This window comes from Nannobrachium achirus (genome assembly GCF_963921795.1).
Source record: "Nannobrachium achirus genome assembly, chromosome: 22".
Classification (NCBI taxonomy): domain Eukaryota; kingdom Metazoa; phylum Chordata; class Actinopteri; order Myctophiformes; family Myctophidae; genus Nannobrachium; species Nannobrachium achirus.
In genome coordinates, this window is record NC_137829.1 from 52,024,419 (window position 1) to 52,044,843 (window position 20,425).

The window sequence follows — 20,425 nt, forward strand, 5'->3', positions numbered from 1 at the left end:
AGCCGTTCAAAAGACTCGATTCGTCCGCGAACGTCCCACATCTGTAGTGTCAGAGGAGGAGGAACAGCTGAGGCTGTCAGAGAGACCAGGGTTCTTCTTATTATAACTCTATGGTTCTTCTACATGTTTATGTCTCACCTTCTCATCTTCAATCAACCTTCTCTCAGCTCTGATCAACATGTTGAAGGCAGTCATTCTAATCGGGGGTCCGCAGAAAGGTGAGGATCTGTTCATTCACTTTATGTTAGACTGAACGCTGTGTGCTGTAGTCTGTTCTGTTGTGTTGATACTGTATGTGTGTTATGATGGAGAATTGATTGATTGATTGATTGATTGATTGATTGAAGACTTTATTAGAAGTTTGCATAGGAAAAGGTACAGTTTCATGACGGTACAGTTCACTGGTACAAGGTCTACTAAAAGGAGATCCATGAAAAGACTAAGCTTATTTCCATAGGAAACCATTGAAGTATCTCATATAACTGAATGACAGACGGATAGAACACAGTACTATGCAGTAGATATGTAAAGAAGAGTGGGCACTGCATGGGCACTTCCATGTAAAATTGTCTATTTTGTAATATTTGGGAAATGTTCTCAAGTATAATGTCTACACCAGGGGTCTTCAACGTTTTCAGGCAAGGACCCCTTAACACACAGAGAGAGAGAGAGAGAGATGAAGCAGGGACCCCCCCACTAACTTTTCGTAGATTCCATATAGTTTCATTGTTTGACAGCACAATCATCAGTGTATTTTGGATTCAGTATATAAAGTGTACTTGATACAGTAGTATGGTTTACTGTAAATGTCTTTCTATTTTCTATTCCTGATTTCTGACTGTTATATGATGTATTTTTGCATAGTAGCTACTGTGTATATTTGTCTGTCATTGTATGTCTATGAATTGAGTACGATAGGACCCCAATGTAAACAAGCCATAGTGATTTCTTGGGTTTAAATGCTACTAGTAAACCTTGTATCTGCTGTCCTGTGCTTTTCCTTTGCAAACTGCTAATAAGGTATTCAATCAACCAATCAATCAATCAATCAATGATGTGAACATTATTATCAAACCAATTTATCATTATTTCTTTGACCAAAATGACTGGATATACAGGTTTTTTTTAGCACTTAAAAAATATTAGACCTTACATTTAATGTCCAAACATGTTCTAATCACCTATAGGCTAGTAGTTAGTTTTCCACATATTTTATTCTTCTAACATTTTGGACTAATAGTCAAATGTATATGGAGGTGCCCACCCTTCCTTAGTGCCCACTCTTCCTGTAATACCATTATGAGCGTGTATTTGTGTGGTGGTAGGTTTGTTTAAATGAATGACGTGTTCATAACATGATAACACGCAAACAAACAAAGCAATTTAGCCTTTGTTTTGGTTGGATTTTAGGTACAACAACAGAACAGTAAGCAGTAGCCGATCTGTTCGTCATTGAGGCCACATGTACATTAAATTAGTTTAATTAATGTTTAATTAAATGCTATTGTCTTGCAGGCACAAGGTTCCGTCCGCTGTCTTTTGAAGTTCCCAAACCCTTGTTTCCAGTAGCTGGAGTTCCAATGCTCCAGCATCACATCGAAGCATGTGCAAAGGTGGGTGACTTCACTCCATGTAACCCTTTATGTCTGGGGTCTTCAACGTTTTTTTTTCCAACCTAGGACCCCTTAGGACCCCTTAGGACCTCTTAGGACCCCTTAGCTGAGAGAGATGAAGCAGGGAACACCTTCTACACATTGTATACAATTGTGTTGAAGATTTAAGTTTTTCATAGATTTCATAAACTTGTTTGACAGCACGGTCATCAGTTTTGTGTAAATTCATGTTTTAGTTTGTTGGCTTGACTTATCTTTTCTATTAATATTTTGTTTAATTTTCAGACATGTAACCACTTAAACCCTCCCTCAATACTGAGTTAGTAAACTTGACCAGTGGCTCTGTACTTGTTCTGCTATGTCCCACCGACTACTCCAAACCTCTTTGCCGAAAATAGCCGATCTAAAAGCTCACAATGCCTTGTGCCGCTTAATTTTCTTTTTCCAAAATAGTAGATCTATGTAAAAGCTCACACTGTCTTGCATCGCGACACGCTGTGAGCTTAGTATTTTTGAAGTATAAAATATAGGGTGTTCAAGTATTGTTGGAATACACTATAGTCTTTCTTATTAATGTCCTGGGGAAATATACAATATTTTGTTTGAATCAGCCTGCGTCTCTAGTTTCTGATGTACTTCTGTCTGATATGTGTGCTATTATGTGTTCCCAAGGTTCCCAACATGAAGGAGATTCTGCTCATGGGCTTTTATCAACCAAACGAAGAACTCACCAGGTTCCTGACCAACGCACAGCAGGAATTCAAGATCTCCATCAGGTAAACCACACAGCCAGGAGGAAAGTACACACACACACACACACACACACACACACACACACACACACACACACACACACACACACACACACACACACACACACACATACATTATGGTTGCCAGTGGTCCTCAAACATCTTCATGTCAAGGACCCCCGAATTGTATTTGGCCATTAGACTCCTATCTGAAAATACTTTGCGTCAGGGACTCCCATAAGGGAACATTTATGTGAAACAAGTACAAAAATAAATAGCTGTGTTTTTCCGACGATGATGTAAATCCTAGTCTACATGGCCTCAGGATCACTGCAGGACAAAGACTAAAAGAGAGAGAGACAGACAGACCGTAGTCTCCCGTAGCCAGACAACTATTCCACAACCTCCTGAATCCTGCATAGAATCTTGAACCACACCTCCGGAAATCCAAGACGGGGAGCTGTAATCTTGTTTGTCATTTCTGTCGTTTAAAACTTGTGGGAGGCAACAGTCTGGCTCAGGAGACGAGATTGACTTGCTTTTTAATGGCTCACAACCAATCAGCCCAGTCAGACACGTTTGAAACATGGGGGGGGCTCTCCCAATGCACCCAGCATGAAAGTGAAACCACACCCAAACCACACCCAAACACCACACTTTTGTTGTTCCATCTGTTTTTATGTAAAGATCCCAGTCTTTCTAAATTAACTAAAAAATATTCTCATTTGAAGAATTTAGATCTATTTATTGTGTGCTCTAGAGCTTGTAGATCGGCTATTTTCAAGTTCAAATTCTTCAAAGTAACTAAAGTTTTCAAATAATTGTAGTGGAGTAAAATGACAATATTGGCCTTGGCTCTGAGATATAGTAGAGCAGAAGTAAAAGTACAGAAAATTGCAAACACTCCAGTAAAGTAAAAAAGAAATCATCAAAAGTGTACTTAAGTACAGTACTGGAGTAGAAGTACTATTACTGTAGTTGCTTCACTGCTGTTGCACACCAGCAGAAGTAAAGCTATAACTTCCATGTTGCTGTTGACCGTGTGGTTGGACAGGTATCTGCAGAAGTAAAGCTAACTTCCATGTTGCTGTTGACCGTGTGGTTGGACAGGTATCTGCAGAAGTAAAGCTATAACTGCCATGTTGCTGTGTTGACCGTGTGGTTGGACAGGTATCTGCAGGAGTACGCGGGCCTGGGCACCGGAGGGGGCATCTATCACTTCAGAGATCAGATTCTCTCCGGCAGCCCCGAGGCCTTCTTTGTCCTGAACGCTGACGTGTGCTCAGAGTTTCCTCTGCCGGAGATTCTCAGCTTTCAGAAGGAACACGGAGAGCCCGGCAGCTTCGTGATCCTGGGGACAACGGTAAGGCTTCTCTTTGTGACTGACGAGCTGGGCTTGTATTTAATCTCTGGTGCAGTAGTTGTGAAAAAGGTTTAGTTATCCAGGGTTTTTCCAAGTCGAGGACCCCCAAATTGATATTTATTTCTATTTTCGATATATACATATATACATTTATATTTATAAAAAATAGCAGATGTTTAAGCTTGCAGTGCACTTATCATCTTTGTGAATTATTCTATCAATCACTTTTTTGTTATTATTAATAGATTTCTGATTTGTCATAAAACCACAAATAGCTGATAATCAAGCTCATGTATCACATTGTGACACGTTGTGAACTTGTAGATCAATTATTCTTTGAGGATCATCCTCTAAATTGATTTTCTTTATATACTGTATATAATCGATTAGTTTGACTGACTGTTGCACCCCTAAAGGAAATTCTGTGCAGCAAGAAGTGATAGATGGATGAAGTGGTTAAAATATTTGTGATTCTGTATCAACTACTTTCGCTGGGGACCCCCTGGAACCCCCTCTAGGACCCCTGGGGATCCACTGGAGTTATCAGCAGTTAAAGCATCTCAGAATGTTTCCCTGATTTTGAGTTTTGGATTGTGCCCTAGTTTTGGCATCACTGATTATTGTTTGCAGATTGTTATGTTGGAAATAATGCTGGCTGTGATCCAATAATTGTGCTGTGAACATTGTGCGATGACAACACCACCAACTCTCTCCTTCTACTAACCAGGCCAACAGGAAGCAGTCTATGAACTATGGCTGTATTGTTGAAAACCAGGAAACAAATGAGGTACGGATCCAGTTCTGTAGATGTTGTTTATGATCAATAAACTAACAATGCTCCTGACATATTAGTGTCTATGTACAGTATTCAAACTTAAATGGTGCTTAATTTATGATCAATCATGCGTCAAAAAGTAGCAGATCTACAAGCTCAGTCAGAAATCCTTTAAAGCTACCCCCACATGCAAAGACCCACCTTTTCACTGTAGAGGTCTTCTATGTTCACTTGTTGTTTTGTATTTTGTGGGTTGTTTGTGTGTTTAGTTTCTGCACCCTCCGGTTGTGACGGACTGAAAGTGTGACTGAGGACTTGTCTAGTCTTCGTTGTCTTTTCCTATGATGTTATTCTCCTGTCTCTTCCTTCTCTCTGGTCCTTCGGACTGCGCCCAGGCAGGGGGCACAGGGGTTAAAGCTCTGTCCTGGGGACTGATTTCAGTCTTGAGGATTCCATAGGGGCTATTCCTGAGATCAGTGCAGATCTGCAAAAACATAAGGGGGAGGTGTAGCGATGAAGTCGTCAAAACTCTAGTCAAGTTGATCTCCAAACTAAAAAGCAGTTATAATTTCAAGATCAGAGTTTTTGAAATGGCCAGACTAGCAATATAATACAACAGAACTTCAGAAGATACTTCTATAAAATGAAGCATGGAAACACCCCAAATATTGGTGTGCGCTGCACCCGCCATGTTTCAAAGATCACATATTGGGCCATTGGTCTGAAACTGTTCAGTCTTGGGATTTATTTTGGCTTTAACCAAACTGGGGGCAGTTTAATAACTGGATGGGGGGGGGGGGGGGGGGGGGGCACACTAATACCAAACCTATGAACTTACGAACACTTTGTGAGCTTGTAGATTGGCTACTCTGTGCAATGCAACGCAGTCGCACGACGGAGAATGAATGGCTTTTCTTCCTACGTTTCACCGACAATTCGATACCCTCCTTGAGGACTTCTTCTCTCAGGTCCAGGGATGAGACGATATGAAAATGCCATGTCACGATTTATTGTGACCAAAGCAATACAATTGCGATTTACAATTTAATCGCGATAATCAAAATATCCCCAGCATTCATTTATCCCGGGGTGGAACATTAGCCCAAAAAAATCTACACGTTCACAACGTTGTGAGCTTGAAGACCGGCTATTTTTTTGGCAAAGAGATTTGGTAGAGAGTGAAAAAAGACTGTATCAAGTACGTTATTTCCAAGTCTGTTTTACCAAACCTAGAGGGTTTAAGTCAGACCTGGGCATTGTACAGCCAGCCCTTTGGTTCACTCTGACCTGCCCAAGCAAAATGACAAAATAAACACATTTTCTAATTTTACCTCATGCATGGACTAAAGCTGCATTGCTTTTATTTTTACGTTTTTTTATTCACGTACATAATGGACGCAATGCGTACATCAGCACGTGTGCGTGATCATTGGATCGTTGTCTCAATAACAAGCAGGTGGTCAGACTGGTCACACGTCAAGACGACCTGCCTTACCTTACCCATCAAAAATGGTTTAAGTGGCTAAAAAAAGAAATGTTGATGCCAAATGCATCAACAACAATTGGACTGCTAAGTATTTATTTACTGAAGTCGGAGGTAAAGCTGTGTGTTTAGTTTGCGGGGAGCACTGCCTTTTGGCCCGGCCCTCCACAATATTTCCTGTTGTTGTGGCCTCATGGAAAACATTATTGCCCACCCCTGGTTTAAGTGCTACCAGATGTGCAGTTCAGCAAATAAAAGGTGAATCGATCCCAGTGCGTGATGGAGGATAATTTCACGATACATTTAAACCTCTGTGATTATCGCGATAAACGATAATAACGATCATCGATCCCATCCCTACTCAGGTCTTGCACTACGTTGAGAAGCCCAGCACGTTTGTGAGCGACATCATCAACTGCGGCATCTACCTGTTCACGCCGGCCATCTTCCAGCACATCGGCGCCGTCTTCCAGAAGAACCAGCAGGACATGTTGTTGTGAGTGGGAGGACCAGGGCCTCCTGGGGGGTCCCTGATCTGAGTGCATGTGAATACCATTAATTCCTTTTTTCCTTTTGGGTCTCTTCATTTGTCTTTTTGTTTTCTCCTTCTTCCTCCTCCTTCTCCTCCTCTTCCTCCGCCATGATTTCTGTTTCCCGTTCTCACCCCCTCCTCCTACATTGGTCAGATATCCATACGATGGGTAAGTTGGTACCAGCCAGGTTGTTACGGTGTGGTCGTAGACTAGAGTGTCACTGGTGTTGTCGGTGTGTGATGTGGACAGACAGTGCCGTAGTTTAGCCAGAGAACTAGCGGAATCTGTCCTGTGTTCTGTTACTGTTACTGTATTCATCCGGGATACACTGTAGTTCACCCCCCCAAAAAAATAGTTTTCCTATCGACTACTCAACCCATGGAGACTTGAATTCATGTATATTTTTTAGTTTTTGTCGCATTCCTTTGCCACTAATTTCATGACCATTTTTGATTGATTGAAGAATGTATTAGAAGTTTGCAATAGAAAAAAGTACAGTTTCATGACAGTACAAATCACTGGCACAAGGTCAACTAAAAGGAGTTCCTAGAAAGCCGAGGCTTATTTCCACAGGAACCACACTTCAAGTATCTCATATAACATTGAAAGACAGACGGATAGAACATAGTACTTTATCTAGGATAATATCAATTTCAAAAACAGAAAAAGCATAACATCAAATACAAAGGCAGAAAAAAAGGGTGGGGGGAGCATGGGGGCTTAGTCTATTTACAAGTCACGGGTAGCAGCCGCCTGAAGGTGACTTTTCACACCGATATATCTTCATGATTATTCTATCGATTGCCTTTTTTGTTATTATCGATTTCTGATTTGTCGTACAACCACAAATAGTCGATCGTCAAGCTCACGTTTGACATCGTGACACGGTCAATGACTATTTTTAAATAATCTATTAGTTAACTGGAAATTGTGTTTTGGCTGGAGCAAAGGGTCGACCACACAGTGACACTTAGTTCAGTGAACTGATAAGACAAGGCTTACACAACACAACCTTCCCAGGATCTCATTACTTGCCATGGCATGCTTCGCTTTCAACCACACAGTACTCCTCTTTGGATAAACTTTCATTGTGGATATTACCATATGGCTTTTTATTAATATTCCTTTCATTCATATATGTTTTTTTTTTTTTTTTACATTTCCTTTCATCTTTGGGCTCTCATACATCAACTAGAAGAGAAAATTTCTAAGAAATTTTAAGTGTGCCTGCAGCTCGCTAAGTCTGTGCAACCTTGTGTAGCGGTTGGTGTTAGCATTAGCGTTATTTCATTTGACGCAACCCGCGTGTCTGTATGACAAACGGTTCACGAGATCAAGGGTCACTTCCTGTTTGGTGAGGGGCACTTCCTGTTTGGCGAAATAGGCCCCAATTAAGGTCATGGACGATTAATGAATTAAAGCTGCAAGCAGCGATGACCAGGCCCTCGCAGCTCTACCCACGTCACAAGGCCAGCAGCCAATCAGAAACCAAACAGGAAGTCAGCCATTTCGACTAATTAGTGGCGTTTTGGAGCATTTTTGGCCGTTATCACGGGTCGCACTTTAACGACAGTTTTTTGAGAAAAAATTGTTTTGTGAGAAAAAAAAATTGAGAAAAAAACTTTTTTGAGAAAAAGAAATTTTGAAAAAAAAATTGAGAAAAAAAAATCTTGAGAAAAAAAAATGTGAGAAAAAAAAATGTTGAGAAAAAAATAATTTTGAGAAAACAATTTTGAGAAAAAAAAATTTTGAGAAAAAAAAAATTTTGAGAAAAAAAAAATTTTGAGAAAAAAAAAATTTTGAGAAAAAAAAAATTGAGAAAAAATTTTTTTGAGAAAAAAAAAATTGAGAAAAAAATGTTGAGAAAAAACATTTTTTGAGAAAAAAAAATTTTTGAGAAAAAAAATTGAGAAAAAAAATTTGAGAAAAAAATTTTTTTGAGAAAAAAAAATTTGAGAAAAAAAATTTGAGAAAAAAAAAATTTGAGAAAAAAAAATTTGAGAAAAAAAATTTTTGAGAAAAAAAAAAATTGAGAAAAAAAAATTTGAGAAAAAAAAAATTGAGAAAAAAAAAAATTGAGAAAAAAAAAATTGAGAAAAAAAGAAAAGGTATGACACCAGCCGCAAGTCTGTACGACAAACGGTTCATGAGTTATAGAGGCACTTCCTGTTTGGTGAAGGGCACTTCCTGTTAAAGAGGGGGCGAGGCTTAATCAATTACAGCTCATCCCTATTGGTCGGAAAAAGACCAAAGTTGTGTGAGCATTTTACATTTTAAATGACGTTGCTAGGCAAAAGTATGGCAGAGTTATGTGGCGCCAAAGTTTCTGGGTTTTTTTCGGAGTCCCCCATTCAAAGTCAATGGAGTTTTTGGGCGTTGTTTTTTGCGAATTACATCGCAATCGGAAAGCGGATCGGAAAGAAAAGTAATAGCACACCATTCCCGGCCGAGCCGCACATTTTGATGTATATATTGCGGGGGTGGCGTAAATCGTGCGGCAGTTATTACGTGCCGAAGTTTCCCCCATTCTAAGTCAATGGGGTTTTTTGGCGTCGTTTTTTGCGAATTACGTCGCAATGGTAACGCGGATCGGAAAGAAAAGTAATAGCAACCTATTCCCGGCCGAGCCGCACGTTTTGATGTATATATTGCGGCGGTGGCGTAAATTGTGCGGCAGTTATTACGTGCAGAAATTCGTGGCGAAAGACTTAATTAATGACTTAAGTATGGCGGATTACAATAAGTGTTTTGCTATTGCATAGCAGGCACACTTAATTAACCATTGTGGATGTACAGTACATGTACAGTACATCAGTCAACCAGAGTGGGCAATTAATGATTTATTTGACCTGCCAGGCATTAGTACTATGGGCGTAGGCATGTGGTGGTGGTGGTGGTGGTGGTGGTGGCGCAACCTTGACAATCTGGAGGATTTCCACCTTAACTGTTTTACTGCTACGGACGTTACCGTTCGCCCCAATTCTGAACGTCGCTCGTCGCCAATACGGCCGTTCGTTCGTTTACCTTGTTGATGTCCATAAGCTGATGAGGGGTCGCGCCGCCGTGTACAGTGAACACATCTGCCGCAATGATGGTCTAAAAAATCCATTATGCGTTAACATCAACGGAGACCAATTCACTTCCTTGTTGATTTCTCTGGCCCTGTGGCTTTGTGGCGAGTGACTGGTCTCAATGGATGGCAACTCAGAACGGCCAAATTCACATTAATTCTTGCATGACGCCGCCCTCTGCTGCCAGGTCCGCCAAAGTGCATGTTGCGCAATCAAAAAAAATTAAAATTAAATAAAAAACGTCTATATATCTACTATAACATCGCAAAGGTAAGCCGCTTTTTGCTGGCAAAAGACCCAATAAATAAATAAAACATCTGGCAGTAAAACTGTTAAGGACATCTGAAGGATTCTCACAATACCACGCCTGGGAACCAATCAGGGCTTATGAGCGAGGCTGGGAACCAATCAGGGCTTATGAGCGAGGCTGGGAACCAATCAGGGCTTATGAGCGAGGCCACTGCATTGGAGCTCACACTGATTGGAAACGGCGCCACAAAATAATGACCAGTGGAAAGAAGTTAATTTTTTTATTTTTTACTTGAGTAAAAGTAGCAATACCGCAATATAGAACTCTGTTCTCTGTTGCAAGTTGAAGTCCAGTATTCAAAATGTTGCTTGAGTAAAAATTACAAAAAGCTTTTTCAGAAAGAAATAGCAGATCTGTAACCTCACATCGCATCGCATTGTGAGCTCGTAGATCAAGCTATTTTCAAATATAAAATATGAATCGCAAACCATGTACCATGCACCTCTACACCAAACCTATTTGCCAAAATTAGCCGATCTACAAGCTTGTAGATCTGCTATTTTTGGCTAAAGTTCTCCTCAGAATTGTTCATTTAAAAGAACGATCTTATCACGCAAATATTTGGTGGCCCCCCTGTAGTAACTCTGAGGACCCCCTACGGACCCCTTGTTGAAGACATGTGGTCTAATGTGTTTCGTTGGTTGTCGTTGTCCGTTATGAAGAGAGGAGCCCACCAACGGCTGGCACCGCGCTGAGGCCATCCGGCTGGAGCAGGACATCTTCACGGCCCTGGCGGGACAGGGCAAGCTCTACGTCTACAAGACCCTGAGCTTCTGGAGCCAGATCAAGTCTGCTGGGTGAGAGAACACGTCACGAACCTGTAAGACTCCCTAATCGGGAGATAAAGCGACCGTCGGGTCGCATACACAAACTTTAGAAGACAATCGTAGCCAATCAGGAGGGAATATGGGAAATGGGACAGATCCACGTTGATGACATGACTTTAGAGATACTGTGTAACGCTTTGCGTGATTTTAGGGCAGAATCTGTAGGAGCAGTGTCCAAAAATGTGTTTTGTTTAATTAAAAAATTATAATTTATCGAAGCCGAACTGAAATAGGACGGAACTAATGCTCCGGGATCGGTTTCGGACACATTATGGAGCGGACTGATTAACATTGAGGCCGCAAACCGGAAGCGGATGGTCCGTCCTCTAATCCGGCCTGTTAGCTTTACAAGGCTTACAGATGGAGAACGGATTGATACATTCTCAAATTTTCAACGGATTTGAGAAGCTGATGGAATACGTGAACACACGATGCATAGCAGTGTCCGATCACGCACGATGGGAACTGGATTAGCACCCGCGTTAACAGGTAGGAGAAGCCAGCAGTGAAAGACATAGAAAGATCTTCGGTTTCCTCGGCTGTATACAACCAATGAGTTAACACTTCGCCAGCCGAAATAGAATGGCTTGTTGGTAGATTAGCCGTGAAATTTCTATTATTATAATTATTATGATCTGAACAGCATTCATTTTACAAGATCCATCAACGCAATATCATGTATTCTCCATCCCCCCACCCCCTTCACGATTCCCCGTTGAAATCTCACCACGATCAGCCGTGAAATTCCTCAATCTGCATTGGCATAGAGTGGAGGTTTTGGCCGAGGCATCTTCTCCCTGTGCGTTTCGCGTGTGCGATCCGTTCACGTAAATGTGGGCGCAAATAATCCAAGTATGACTCTACAGTCAATGTGAACATTTTCGCTAGCTTAACCCCTAGCACTCCAGCTATGCTAACGCTAACGTCTAAACCATGAATGGATGGGAGCTGGGAAGCTCTAGCAGGGAAAGGACCTGACGTCACTTCCGCTTCATGTCAGAGGAGCCATGCGCTATCGATGGACGAGCGGTGACTAGGGAAGGTTAGACAATCGACGATTTTCGGATAAAAAACATTTATTTCGTTTTTAATGACCCAGTACGGTAAATTACGGCGCGGCTGAGACTCCTTGCTCAGATGTTCGGTATAAAACGGTTTTAATATGGGCATCTCCATACGGCTGTCGAATATTCCACTATTCGAATACTTTGAGGTGGAATAATTCGAATACTAAAAATCCCTATATATTGGTGAATGCCCTAGTGTGAGTTCATGGGTGAATCTCTGTAAAGAGATGTTGGCCTCTCCCTGGGCTGTGTTTGATGTTGTATTCTCTCCCTCTCCCTGAGCTGTGGTTGATGTTGTATTCTCTCCATCTCCATCTCTCAACAGCTCTGCTATTTACGCCAGTCGTCTCTACCTCAACCAGTACCACAAAACCCACCCTGAAAGACTGGCCTCAAATAAAGAGGGCGGGCCCAAAATAAGTGGTATGTGTGCATGTTAGCTTAGCCACGAACACACTACAGTATTGTAACTACTGTTTCCTTTCTTTCATTTGGATGTACGATTGATGAGTCTAATCACGCTGCATTCCGTGTTCCTTTAGGTAATGTCTATATTCATCCTACAGCCAACATAGACCAAACTGCTGTGGTAAGGCTCTACACTGTCTTCCATAGTTCATTACTTAATATTATTAGAAATGTTTAGGGCTGGAACTACCAATCTTAATGATTATTCTGTCCATTACATTTTCGATTACCCATATTTTCCGGACTATAAGGCGCACCGGACTATAAGGCACACTGTCAATGAATGGTCTATTTTCGAACTGTTTTCATATATAAGGCGCACCGGACTATAAGGCGCACATAATAGACGCTACCGTTGCGTTATGCATCCAACAGATGGAGCTGTGCTAAAGGGAATGTCAATGTCAATGAATGATCCATATATCAGGCGCACTGGACTATAAGGCGCACTGTAGTTTTTTGAGAAAATTAAAGGCTTTTAAGTGCGCCTTATAGTCCGGAAAATACAGTAATCAAATAATCAAGAAGGGTGTTATGTGTGCATCGGATTGTGACTTTTATAGATCTACTATATTATCTTTTTCTCACACATCTGCATTACGTAGAGAATGTAGAATAATTGTTATTTTGTTTGCCTGTTATCTCTTACTACAAATATTCTAAGTCAAATCTCATCAAATGGTGGTCCGCGGCTAAAATGCCCAATAACCTTGATAGGAAAAGGGTTGTAAACCACTGGTTTAAAGTAAAACCATGCGATCTCTGGTGTGGTTCCTCTCTCCACAGTTGGGTCCCAACGTGTCCATCGGCACCGGGGTAACGATCGGAGCTGGAGTGAGAGTGAGAGAATCCATCATCCTGCACGGTGCAGCTCTGCAGGTAAACACACACTGTTCTGCACGGTGCTCTGCAGGTAAACACACACTGTTCTGCACGGTGCTCTGCAGGTAAACACACACTGTTCTGCACGGTGCTCTGCAGGTAAACACACACTGTTCTGCACGGTGCTCTGCAGGTAAACACACACACTGTTCTGCACGGTGCTCTGCAGGTAAACACACACTGTTCTGCACAGTGCAGCTCTGCAGGTAAACACACACTGTTCTGCACGGTGCCGCTCTGCAGGTAAACACACACTGTTCTGCACAGTGCAGCTCTGCAGGTAAACACACACTGTTCTGCACGGTGCCGCTCTGCAGGTAAACACACACTGTTCTGCACGGTGCTCTGCAGGTAAACACACACACTGTTCTGCACGGTGCTCTGCAGGTAAACACACACTGTTCTGCACAGTGCAGCTCTGCAGGTAAACACACACTGTTCTGCACGGTGCCGCTCTGCAGGTAAACACACACTGTTCTGCACAGTGCAGCTCTGCAGGTAAACACACACTGTTCTGCACGGTGCCGCTCTGCAGGTAAACACACACTGTTCGCGTCAGGAAACATTTTATGTTGCACTCTCTCTGGCACGGAACACATGAAGTACTTTATTTTTGGATTCTTGGATGGCTGGACTTTATTTTTTTAATAATTTATAATTTTTAATTTATAATCACATTCAAACATAATTATTACCAGTAAGACTCCCTAATCGGGAGGTAAGCCATGTTGATAACATGACTGTAGAGATACTGTGTACCACTTTGCGTGATTTTAGGGCAAAATCTGTAGGAGCAGTGTCCAAAAATGTGTTTTGCAAAAATCACCCTGATGGTGACGCTAAATGGGACAGATCCATGTTGATAACATGACTCTAGACATACTGTGCATCGCTTTGTGTGATTTTAGGGCAAAATCTGTTGGAGCTGTGTCCAAAAATGTGTTTAGCAAGAATCGGCCTGATGGTGGCGCTAGAAGAGGGCCATGTGAAAAATGAGGGGTGGAGGTTGTGGTTGGCGTGTGCAAAGTTTGGCATGGATAGGGGCAATGGTGGCAGAGATACGAGTCGGGCAACAGTTTCACGTGGCATGACTGACAGACGCTGGAGGTTTTGATAACCGATATATAATTATGATATCGGTTTGATACTGATAGTACATTTTAAGGCCAACATCGTCCGATACCAATTCGATGACCGATTATTATTATTATTATTGTCCATCCTTACAACTGCCTTTACACTCAACCTGCTATTCGAATAATGACCTTAACTTTTTGTCTTCTACACCCTTGTCTCTGTCTCCGCCCTGTGGCTCTGTGAAGGATCACAGCTGTGTGCTGAACTGCATTGTGGGATGGGACAGCACCATCGGCAAGTGGGCCCGGGTGGAGGGGACCCCCAGCGACCCCAACCCCAACGACCCCTACGCCAAGATCGACAGCGAGACCCTGTTTAGAGAAGGAAAACTCACACCGTCCATTACTATCCTGGGTAAGAATGGGTGAATGTAATGCACAATCTCTGTAAAGCGCTTTGGATAAAAGCGCTATATAAATGCACCATTTACCATTTAAGAAGACTGGCTGCAATGTTAAGTGTGTGTATTGTTGCTGTCGGACAAAATGATATGATATAGTACTACTGATATAGTACTACACAGCAGCCATGTATTCAAAACATATATACAAACATTTGCAGGAATGCTTGGGTGATAAAAACCTCTTAAGCACTAAGATGTTAACTATAATGTAAGATTAATAACAACAACAAAAAATATGTTAAAAAAAAAACCCTATCTTTATCTTTATTTAAAACCTTAAAAATGTGTTTTCGTTGTGATGCTGATTTAAATATGAACATAAAGTATACACTGGGTATTCTTTGTAACACGTTAGTTCTGTTGATCAAAGCCGAAACAGCACAATGTTTTGTGTGTGCATTTTCAGAGCATGTTTAGTGTGGCCCTGATCCAGAAGAAGGGGTTGGGAGTAGCGTTGCAACGGTACGAGATTTTAACACCGAAAATACCGTCCGTGTCAACAGCGGCGGTTATCGGTAACACCGTTTCAACCACCATTGCGTGTCTTGTCGTCTTGTGAGCACTCAGTAGCAGCCAATGCTACCTCAAGCTACAACCATCCGACCATATTAAAAATTCAGCTTTGTAAAAAAGCAACAACACTGTTAGTGTTACAACAACCCAGCGTTTTCTTGTTTGGCTAATCGTTGTTTATCTTCCTACTGCGTGCTGTGACATTATAAAGCCACAACTAGTGTCCTGGAACGTGCCCTGCGAGTGGGGAGGAGACATCATGCAGTCTGATGGGCTGTGCCTCGCCCGTGGATGATCCTTTGATTCTGAATCTGTTCTCTTCACTCCCACACAAGGAACGGCTCCCGGCCTCCCGCGATTGGGAACCGAATCCCATCGTTCATTTAAAAGAGTTGTTCAAAAGAGTGGAATCGTTGGCGAACGTCACATCTCTACTGCGCTTTTACACGTTTGGTTTAGGGCAGTGGTTCTCAACCTGTGGGTCGGGACCCCCAGGGTGGTCGCCACTCGCCAAATTATTTTGGGGGCGTCCCCAGATGATGAGCTTAATGTGCAACATTGTTTTCTCTCTTAACAGTAGACAAACCAACATAAGGTTTAAGTGTATAGAGAGTACATACATAATATGCCATAATATGTCAAATATTATTTCTAACATGACAATTTAAGGACTTTTTAATACCTCTAAAATGACAAATTAAACATTGGCCAAATTGTCAAATAAATCGTGAAAATGGCAGATCTACATGCTCACAACAAATTGTCAAATAAATCGTGAAAATGGCAGATCTACATGCTCACAACAAATTGTCAAATAAATCGTGAAAATGGCAGATATACATGCTCACAACAAATTGTCAAATAAATCGTGAAAATGGCAGATCTACATGCTCACAACGCCTCGCATTGCAAGGCGTTGTGAGCATGTAGATCGGCTATTTTCACAATAGAACAGTGTTAGGCCTATAAAAAATGTACTGCCTCAACTCTCGTCAGGGTGGGGGGGTCCCCAGTTAAAGTATGATTATTTGGGGGTCGCGGCCTGAAGGGCACGCTATGCCCTTTGGTCTGGTATCATTAACCGCCGGACGTACGCCTGTCTGGCGGTGATGTCCACCCGCGTCCCTCGATAACACTTTCCACGAGATGGAGACGTTTGTCGCTCCCTGACAGGCCCTGTATCTGTCTGTCTCTCGGGGAACACGCGCGCCGAATCTGAAGCCTGTGGGACGAACGGTTCTCGAGATACGCGGATTACAGACAGACAGACAGACAGACACGCACGCACGCACGCAGGGACTTCTCGCATGTATAGATAGACGTGTCATATCTGCCGTGTGCAACTTCAAAGCCTAAAAGCCAAACAGAAATGTAATTGTCAACGACAAAAACACACTTAAATCGTTAATCGCAATTATTTGAGTGACAATGAATGGTCATGTAAAATGTCATGATGGTGACCTGTAGCGCTTTGGAGGCCGGACGCGACCGGACATCGTGTGGTCGAAAAAATCCCACACGGACGCATGGACGGCGTGTAAACGCGTGCATAGCCTACCCCCCCCCACCCGCGCGAGAGCCGCGCCAACACCCCACCCTGCGAATCCGCGATAACTACAAGCAATACTTTAATCAGTGGCTACTACTTTGCATAACAGGTTTCTAGTGGTGAATGTGTGAGCGTCCTCAAGCCCCCTCTATTCATATTATGGATATAGGTTTCCAGCTGTGACTGCATGTGCATGTGTCGATGTGTGTGTCCTCATACATGGCTCCATTACTGTGGTATTTAGTGTTTGAGATTCATTCAAGGCAAACTTTGTTTCTCTAGCCTACTGCAGCGCTGTATTTTCTAAATGAATTAGAAGAAAGTAGAACATAAAATCTTAAGTAACAATGCAAATGTAATTAAAACTAGAACACTATTGTTTTCCCACCATTAGATCTGCTGACATCCTTTCTATCTAAATAGCCTCTAGAGGCGCGTGCACGTGACGTCAATAAATGACCGTCCGCCAGGAAAAGAAAATCCCAAAGCACCACTGATGGTGACAGCCCAGGTCTGAATCCTTTGTGTCTCCTCTCCTGCAGGTTGCAACGTGACCATCCCCGCCGAGGTCATCATTCTCAACTCCATCGTCCTCCCGCACAAAGACCTCAACCGCAGCTTCAAGAACCAAATTATCCTCTAGTTATCTGTGCCTGGACGCTGGCTGTGTGGCTCCGCTTACACTGCCGTGAATGAAGGATCCATTTCGTCTAGAGCCGGCCGCCCCTGATAGTTAGGGAAAATTAGCAGAATATCTGTCAAATCTGGGAATAAATTCCTTACCAAACAATTTCTTCACCAATGTGTTGGTAAAGATGTCTAGTAACATATCTAACAAAGATTGAAATTCAACATCCCTAGCAAAATATTTGACAGCTAGGGTAATTCTCGGTCTCATTCACTTACTATACACTGTACTGTAAGGGAAAAAAAATCACTCCCAAAAATATGCTTTAAGTGGGATGTGAGGGGTCTAACTAGGTGTTTTTATTTATTCTGAATCCACCTTGTGAAAAGTGATGACTCATCACTAAACCATCGTTTTTTTGCGTCTGATTTTGGCCAAATGGATGTTTTTCGTTCAAAACAAATGCTTGCAATGGATTCAGAATAATTAAAAACACCTAGTTAGACCCCTAACATGCTACTTAAAGCATATTCTTGGGAGTGATTTTTCCCCCCTTATAGTACAGTGTATAAGTGAATGAGACCTAGAATTACCCTAGCTGTCAAATATTTTGCTAGGGATGTTGAATTTCAATCTTTGTTAGATATGTTACTAGACACCTTTACGAACACATTGGTGAAGAAATTGTTTGGTAAGGAATTTATTCCCAGGGTTTTATTAAAATTCCCTGACTATGACACTGCCTCTGGAGTTACTGTATATAAGACATCACAAGAGAGAAAAGATACTGGGACATTTGTTTGGTTGTTTTGAAAGGAAGATACAGGAATATTTTGATTATCATAATTAATAATGATATTATTATTGAATGAGAGCTTTGCTTTTTTCTTTTCTTTTTTTTTTTACAGGCAAGAATCTTTATTTTTATCTTTATTTTCTTAACAACCCAACGCGAGGGGGGGGGGGGGGGTCGTTCATGTGGGGGCGAATAACTTTGCTGGGTCTTTTCTTTGTTTTACAGCGTCTGACAAACAAAGATAATCAAACTAGGAGAGGTCTCGAAAGTGGATAAAAGAAAAGTTAACCTGACCTAACTTAAACCTGACACGGTCGTATGGTGAAAAATAGATTGACTGTGTAAGATCTGCTATTTTCTCCCTGTGTATAAAATAAGCATAATAAAAGGCCTAGGCTATTTTTGAGAATTTCCTCCTATAAACGAATCGTCTCTGTCGGGTGTAAACCTCACACGTCCAAAACTTTAAATTTTCAGGATACAAATTCAAAAGACGCAGATCTAGAAGCTCAAAGCGTTTTGAGCTCGAGGATCTGCTACTTTTGCTTTTGTGTGACGCTGTAGCATTTAATTTTCAAAAATAAAAAAACACATAAAGTTAGACTATTATGGAGATATGAGGTTTCTTCCTGACGCTGGGTTTTAAACCGGGCCTTTGTCCTCCCGCGAGACGACCTCACCCGCTGCTTCAAAATCCGCAGGTTATTATTGGAATACTGATATATTATTGATTTCAGCTGTTACTATTACAAACATGCAAACATGACCCACTTAAATTAGTAGCTTAATGACTAGTATAGTAGTATTAAAATGTTTAGTCTTTTTCATGAGTATAACTAAATGCATTTGAAATTAAATCATAATTACATTTTACGATTCCAATTAAAAACATGACAAAAAATAATTCAGGATTCCAATTCAAAAGAAGCTAAAATATCTGCTATTTTTGCTTCTTTTGTATGAGATATGACAAAGTAGGACGTAGCAATATGCAATGTGGCCCTCTGGAGTGAAGGTGGAAATATAGTGGCCCTCTGGAGTGAAGGTGGAAATATAGTGGCCCTCTGGAGTGAAGGTGGAAATATAGTGGCCCTCTGGAGTGAAGGTGGAAATATAGTGGCCCTCTGGAGTGAAGGTGGAAATATAGTGGCCCTCTGGAGTGAAGGTGGAAATATAGTGGCCCTCTGGAGTGAAGGTGGAAATATAGTGGCCCTCTGGAGTGAAGGTGGGAATATAGTGGCCCTCACCATCATCAAAGTTGCCCACCCCTGGTCTAGAGCGTCCCTGGCGCCACCTCCCTGAGTTACTGTATATAAGGTGTCAAAAGAGAAAAGATATGGAACGTTTATTTTGCGGTTTTGAAAGGAAAAGATTTGTATGTATTGTTCGACGTGGAAGCCGCTGTGCATTCTCCGCCTGTCGGCAACAATGGGACAAAGAGGGGGAGGCTAATCGCCTCTCCCGCTTGACTCACCTTGAAAACCTTTCCCTGAACTTTATATTGGATTTTCGTGGAGAATTACTGACACCCTTGTAGTGTAATGCAATTAGCTTGAATTTAGTTTGATTTAGGCAAAGTTTTATTTGACAGTCGTGTTCTTTTTCCTCAAGGGAACCTCTCTGTTGTTGGTTGGATGGGGGTTGGGTTTGTTACTTGCACTAGTGGCTGTTTTTTTTTTTTAATGAAATAAAAAAAAACCTTGGGTCACCCACTGTGTGGTAAATGAGTGGATGTAATCATTTAGGAGGCTGTGATTACATTGTTTGCAGCATTTTAATTGTGACTCGCCTTATAGCCATACTGACTAAAGAAATGGGATCTTCGATTTAGCTATGTTGTCTTTATAACGTGAAACTAGAATGAGGCATCGAGTCTGATGCTTGGAATAGTCTGTACCAACTTAATTAGAAGCCTTTGATTTCAGAAGGTCATGGCAAAAAAGGCTTGTAGAGTTTATGATCATTGCGACCATCTTACTATCAAAACCTCCACCAGCTGTCCGTCCGTCAGTCCGTCAGTCTGTCTGTCACACGTCACACTTTTGCCCTGCTCATATCTCCGCAACCATTGCCCCGATCCATGCCAAATTTTACACACATACTCCTTGCCTGCCAAATCACAACCTCCACCCATCAATTCACACATGACCCTCTTCTAGTGCCACCATGAGGCTGATTCTTGCAAAACACATTTTTGGACACAGCTCCTACAATTTTTGCCCTAAAATCACGCAAATCGGTACACAGTATGTCTA

General features: G+C 41.8%; 1 protein-coding gene across 1 annotated transcript; it reads left to right on the forward strand.

Annotated features, from left to right (window-relative positions):
• Positions 1-63: 63 nt before the first annotated feature.
• On the forward strand, positions 64-18,321 carry LOC308307747 (mannose-1-phosphate guanylyltransferase regulatory subunit alpha-A). The gene is made up of 12 exons (XM_080753023.1): positions 64-218; positions 1,516-1,613; positions 2,286-2,389; positions 3,536-3,728; positions 4,456-4,515; positions 6,352-6,482; positions 10,563-10,697; positions 12,120-12,217; positions 12,337-12,383; positions 13,049-13,141; positions 14,467-14,635; positions 17,289-18,321. The coding sequence occupies exons 1-12, from the start codon at positions 179-181 to the stop codon at positions 17,387-17,389; spliced, it is 1,269 nt and encodes a 422-aa protein (XP_080609149.1). The 5' UTR covers positions 64-178; the 3' UTR covers positions 17,390-18,321.
• The last annotated feature ends 2,104 nt before the right edge of the window (positions 18,322-20,425 follow it).

What these genes read in the sequence shown, in the direction of transcription:
- LOC308307747 (XM_080753023.1), top strand. Translation starts at nt 179, where the DNA reads ATGTTGAAGGCAGTCATTCTAATCGGGGGTCCGCAGAAAG. An exon ending in AATCGGGGGTCCGCAGAAAG is followed by an intron (nt 219 to 1,515) that starts GTGAGGATCTGT and finishes ATTGTCTTGCAG; the next exon opens with GCACAAGGTTCCGTCCGCTG. An exon ending in TGCACGGTGCAGCTCTGCAG is followed by an intron (nt 13,142 to 14,466) that starts GTAAACACACAC and finishes GGCTCTGTGAAG; the next exon opens with GATCACAGCTGTGTGCTGAA.